The following is a 6,087-nucleotide window of genomic DNA, read 5'->3' as shown; positions in this document are numbered from 1 at the left end:
CTTTTTTGGCCAGGGACTCCTAAGCAGCGACTGCAGCAGCTAATTATTTTCCTTTCAGTGCTCGGTTATTGCTGGTGTCCTCCCCGCCTCCCCCCCAATAAATAAATAAAACCCTCCTTTAGGCAGCGAGGCGTGAAAAGTGATCCTCGCTGAACGCTTAAAAATAATGTCCCGTGAAGATCGGGGCTGCGGAGCCAGCCAGCCCCGTAATTAGGAGCCATTATCCGTCCTGCCTCGCCGAGGAAAGATTTCACGTTAAACCCCCGAGCCGAGCCCGGCCAGGGATTCCCGACCCCAGAGGAGCCCCCCCGGGCCCTTCCCCGCCGTCCCCCGCCCCGGCGGCTGGCGGGGAGCCGATTCCCGGGGGGTCTCCGCCGATCCCCACCTCGGCTCCCCGAGCGACGCAGATATTTGCAGGCGGCGTGAGTTTGACCGGGGCAAGGAAAGAGCTCGAGTGCTTGAGGGAAATTTAGGAGATGGGAAAAATCTAAAGTTAGAGCCGCCTGGGGACCTTAAACCCCCCCCCCCAAAAAAAAAAAAGAAAACAAAACAAAACAACCAACGGCGCCGGCGCCCGCAGCCCCCCGCAGGCCCGGGAGAGCCGAGCCCAGCCCGGCCGGCAGCTCCGGCAGCGGGCGGCCCGCCCGGCCCTTCCTGCGGGGGGTACGGCGGCTCCCGGTTAAGGGGGGAAAATCCCCCCGCTTCCAAGTCAGCCTAGCTTCAATCCTGGCCGGCGACCGCGGCTTAAAAACCCACAATGACTCCGCAAGGCAAAAGAAGGGGAACGGAGCCGGGGAAAGATGTCCCAGCCCAAGAAACCCCGGAGCCCCCTCCCCTGAGCGTGTGGGGGAAGGAGTCTCTCCGGGGAAACACCGCTTCCCTGCGGAGAGGACCCCCCTCCATCCCTCCAAACCCTGAGACCACCGACTTGGAGAACTCCCTGCACCCAGCGGGGGCTGCAGGGGCGAGACGCGTTCGTTCATCCCCACGGGCACCGGCTGCTATTTCTTATCCACTCCTGGCACCCTTGGCTCATTTTTCTCCCGCACTTCGCAAACAAACAAGCCAAAAAAAATTTTAAAATCGCTACTTTATATTAAAATAACCCGCCCCCCCGCCCCATTCCAGACACACAACCACCACCCAGCCTCGCTCCACATCGCTTTCTTCCTTCGGATCCCGTCTCCTCAAAGCAGGCTCGGTTATTAAAGGAGGCTGAACAAAGATAGCCCCAAGAGCAGCTATCAGCGCATTTTAACTTCATCAAAGACTTCGGGGGAGAGGAGGGGTCTGGCACCTTCTAGTAATGAGCTTGTCAGGAACACCCCTGCCAGAGCAATTGAACAATTTGCACACAAGCAAAAGAAAAGGACCGGGGAGGGAGGGAGGAAGGGGAAATGCTACAAAAGCCCCTTCAATTTCCAACCATGTGCTTGGCAATCTGGAAAATAGATTCATTGGCCTCCTCTTTTCTCCCATGTCGAGTCTTGTAGCCCCTTTTGTAGGAGCTGGACATGAAAGGGAGACAACCAAGTGCCGGACACGAAGATCGCTTTTCAAAAGCAAATGTGTGTGAAGGCGAGATGTGAGACCGCTCGCTGCGGGGAGGCGGCACGTTCAGGAACAACATCAACAAACTGCGCGGAGGTTCGAGGTGGCACAGACAGGGGCAGAGGAGGGGGAATCAAAAAAGGGCGGGGGGGAGGAAGAGAAAAGAAAGGCCGACACCCCACCCCCCCCCACACACACACACCCCTCCCCCGGCGCACACCGGCCGGCTCCTGCCTGCGCCCCGGCGGGCCCCGCACAAAGCCCCGCTCGCCCGGGGACCGGCTCCGTCCCCAGCTCCCTGCCTCGTATGTCTCAGCTTTTTTCTTTTTCTCCTCCTTCAGCCGGCTGCACGGGCAGAAAGGCCTCGATTCTTTAGATCAGGGTCCCTGCCAACAAACAAACCAAAGAGCCACGTTTGGTCCCTGAAATAAATAAAGGGGGGGGGGGGGGGGGGGGAGAGAGTTTGGAGGAGAAGGGAGCGCTTAGAGATGTTTATTTACTTTGTAAGTTGTTGCAAAATTTAGGCGGAGATCAAGTTTCATTCGGTCATTCAAATGCTGCAGGCCCAAAGGGGACGTGTGTGCGGGGGGGAAACCCTCCAGCTTATTTTCTCATGTGTCAACTTTTCCAAACAAAATAAAAGGAGGCGGGGGGGGGGGGGGAGAGAAGGGAGAACCTTTCTCCCGGCCCCCACCTCCCTCCCCCTGGAAACAGGCAGGGTTGGGGTTTTTCTTGGGGGGGGGGGGGCACCAAAAAGCAACCAAAGAAATAAAAAATAAAATTAACAACAACAACAAAAAAAAATCCGGGAGGTCCTTTCCCTTGCCGGCCCGTGGACCCAAAGCGGGGACCCCCCCACCCGCGCCCGGCCGGGGAAGGGGCCGGGGGAGGCACCGCCGGTGTGGCAGCCCGCAGCGGTGGGAAGGGAGGCGGCGCGGAGCAGCCCCGCGCAGGCTGCGCGCCCGGCCGCGGAGGGGAGGGCTCAGCCCCGCCGGCTTCGGGCGGCGAAACTCCGCGGCCGGCCGAGTGTCGCCGGCCCGAGGGTGGGAGCCACTCGCTTCCCCGAGGCCCGAGCGGGGCTCTCGGCTCTCAGCGTGACAAAGGACATCGCAAAGAACGATTGGGATTATTATTAATTTTTTTTTTAAACCAGGTCACAAACATTTATTAATTTACACCAACGGTGGACAAAATTCTGTTGCCTTTTCCACATCAAATTATTCACAGATTCTCTCAATAAAATAGATATGACGGATGCACAACCAGTGAGGAGTTAACTGGACTCCGCTCATTAGCTCCCGAATAATCTATATACAAATAATTACCAATACACCAAAAAACCCACGCACGGAGGGGGTGGGAAAATGGGGATAGAAAAAAAAAATAGTATGGGAATTCTTCAAACTTCCTGACGGATCGGATTTTCTTTTAAACGTGCATTTGAATGTCTCATTGGAAAAAAAAAAAAAGAAAAGAAAAAAAAGAAACCGCAGTCCTGAGTTTCACCGACTTTTCTTCTTCTTAAAAATAAAGAAACCCTAAACAGTGCCTTTTAAAACCAAACCCGAAGCTTCAAAGAAACTAAAAATAAGATCGAACCATTAAAACATTTTCTTTGAGAGCAGGGGAGAGACAGACACACATGGCAAAACCGCCCGGGAGAGAGATTTGCCGGAACGAAAACGGGCTCGCTGCGACCGGGGGCGTCTGCAACTCCCCTGGCCACTTTCCCAGGTGATTTGGGGGACCCCTGCGGAAAACCCGCACCTCTCAAAGGAAACATTTCTGACCCTAAGACCGTTTCTTTCTTAACATCGCCCCCCTCACCCCCCGCAAGACGTTGCGTGTTCAACCAGCCCAGGTCCCAGCTTATGTTACGGCCACTTTATAAATACGCTTTGGCGCTTGCGGGACCAAATCGTGTTATTCTTTCCCCCTTCCCGCCCTCCCGATTTATTTAAATTCTTTTTTTTTTTCCCGAGCAAAGAGACACAAACAGATCTGGATGCCACAGAGCCTGGAAATAAAGTAAAAATTAAAGAAAAAAAAAAACCAAAGAGGAAATATTTCCTACCTTAAAACACAACAGGAGGAGATGGGGGGGGGGGGACAGGGAGAGGGAAGGGGAGCAGTTTCGGAGGAGGGGGAAGAGCTGGGAAGGGGCCGTTTGCTTCGCGACTCTCTCCCCCCCCCCCCTCCCCCCTTCCCCAGCACACTTTAAAAATGACAGCTGCTCAGGGTTGTGATTTTACTGGAAAAGTTCTGGGCCGGCTGCAGGAGCGGCTCGTGTGCCAGGCTGACCTGGGGCTGTGCCGGGGCCAAGGCGGGGCTGAGCACGGCCAGGACCTGCGCCGGGGGGCCCGCCTGGCCGGCGGGGTAGGGCGCGGCGGGCGCGGCGCTGGGGTTGGTGCTGGGCGGCGGGGGCACGGCCCCCCGATGATGTTGTCTATGGAAAAAGAGGGCCGGGACGGGTGGTTGGTGCTGCCGCCGCTGCCGCCGCCGCCGCCGGCGGGCGTGGGGTCCGGCTTGAGGGTCTGGAGGAGGGCGGCGGGCAGGGCGGTGGGGCTCAGCTGGGGGTGGTAGAAGGACTTCCTGCAGTTCAGCTCGCCGCCCAGGAAGGAGGGCAGCCCCGAGGCGGCGGAGAAGACGGAGGCGGCGGCGGGAGGCGGCGGAGCCGGTAACGGGCAGTGCGGCGCCGGGAAGGGGAAGGCGCCCGCGGCGGCGCCGCCTCCGCCGCCGGGGTGGTGATGGTGGTGGTGGGGGTAGCCCTGGAGCTGCAGGCCGTAGTTGTAGCCGTAGGGTCCGTAGGCGAAGCCGGGCAGGAAGGCGGCGGTGTCGGCGGCCCCGGCCCGCAGCAGCAGCTCGGGGTGCGGCGGGTGCAGCTGCTGCTGCCGCTTGAAGCGCTTCCTCCGGCGCAGGAAGCTCCCGTTGTCGAACATGTCGGCGGACTCGGGGTCCAGCGTCCAGTAGTTGCCCTTGCCCGGGTTGCCGGGCTCCCGGGGGATCTTGACGAAGCAGTCGTTGAGGGAGAGGTTGTGGCGGATGCTGTTCTGCCAGGCGGGGAACTTCTCCCGGTAGTAGGGAAAGCGCCCGCTGATGAACTCGCAGATCTCGCTCAGCGTCAGCCGCTTCTTGGGGCTCTGCAGGATGGCCATGGTGATGAGGGCGATGTAGGAGTAGGGCGGCTTCACCAGCGGGTTCTTCCCCCCCGCGCCGCCGCCGCCGCCTCCCGCGGGCGCCTTCTCCCCGGGCGCGGCGCCGCGGGCGCACGCCGGCTCCGAGCCGCCGGCGGGGGAGAGCCGCTCCGGGGACCCCCCCATGCGCGCCTTGGCGGCCCCGCTCCGCGGCAGGGCGAGCCCCAGCGGATCGCCGCCGTCCTCCTCGTCCTCCTCCTCCTCGTCCTCCTCCTCCTCCTCCTCGTCCTCGCTGTACTTGCCCCCATCCTGGGGCGGGCCCACCACGTCGATATCCGCGTCCTCCACCTCGGAGAGCGGCTCTTCCTCCGGGGAGCGCTCGGACATGATCCCGCAGCCGCCGCCGCCGCTGCTGCCCAAAGTCATTGTTGTGCGGCCGGGGCGGCCGGGGCCGGGCTCCCCCCCCCACCTAGCGGCGGCTCCCGGGATGGGCCCGGGGCCGTGCCGGAGGGCTGCGGCCGCCGCTGGGACTCCGCGCCCCGGCGCCGCCGCTCCGCGCCCCGCTCGCCGCGCCGCTGCTGGCGGGGCCGCGGCAGGGCTGCGGGGTGGTGGCTGCGGAGGGAGGGGCGGCGGAGGGGGCGCGGGGCGGGGGCGGAGGGACGGGACGCCCGGAGGCTGGGCAGGGAGCTTGGAAGCAGCGATAATAAATAATAGTAATAATGATAATAAAAGGAGAGAGAGAGAGAGAGAGAGGGAAAAAAGGGGCGGGGGGGGGGAAGCGGGGGGTGCGGCGGCTCCTTGGCTGGGCTGGGGGAGGGAGGGAGAGGGAGGGAGGGGCGGGGGAAGAGGGAGGGGGAGGGCAGAAGTTGGGAAGGCGGCTCCCCCCTCCCCACCCCTCCCGAGCCGGGACCCGGTGGAAACGCTCCCACTCTGCGCCTCCTGCCAGCGCTCCCCAGGCCTTTATACGGCCGCCCCGGCATCACGTGGCGCCCGCCGCAGCCCCCGCGGGGCACGGCGAGGGGCTGCCCGGCCCGGCCCGGGTCCCCGGGGAGAGCGGCCCCCGCCCCCGGCGGGGATGCTTTCGAGGAAAGGCGCTGCCCGCTCCCCCGGCGCTCGGATGCCCCCGGCTACGCCTGGAGCCGGCTGCTGCGGGAGGGGGGGGTTCGGCGCTGGATAAAGCTTCCCCCCTCCTCCCCAGACACCCCGCGATGCTGGAGGCTCGCAGGGCCCATTCCTGCGGGATGTGACGGCCGCCCCCCTCCGCCCGGGGGCCGCGGAGGGTCCCTTCTCCCCCCGAGAGCTGCCCACCCCCGGGGCTAGGGGCTGAGCTGCCGCCCTCCAGCAGCCTCGCCGGCGGCGACCCTCGCTCCTCCAGGGCCGAGCCCTCGGTCCCATTGAGGAG

General features: G+C 62.5%; 1 protein-coding gene across 1 annotated transcript; it reads right to left on the bottom strand.

Moving 5' to 3' along the window:
- Window positions 1-3,768: 3,768 nt before the first annotated feature.
- On the bottom strand, window positions 3,769-5,111 carry FOXD2 (forkhead box D2). Its single transcript, XM_050901207.1, is given in 4 exon segments — window positions 3,769-3,980; window positions 3,983-4,271; window positions 4,273-4,316; window positions 4,319-5,111. Coding segments are annotated over 4 exon segments (1,338 nt in total).
- Between the last annotated feature and the right edge of the window lie 976 nt (window positions 5,112-6,087).

Source organism: Gymnogyps californianus, chromosome 8 (assembly GCF_018139145.2).
Source record: "Gymnogyps californianus isolate 813 chromosome 8, ASM1813914v2, whole genome shotgun sequence".
In the NCBI taxonomy this organism is placed as follows: Eukaryota; Metazoa; Chordata; class Aves; order Accipitriformes; family Cathartidae; genus Gymnogyps; species Gymnogyps californianus.
The sequence above is the reverse complement of the archived record's forward strand: the minus strand, read 5'-3'. Positions and strand labels throughout refer to the sequence as shown.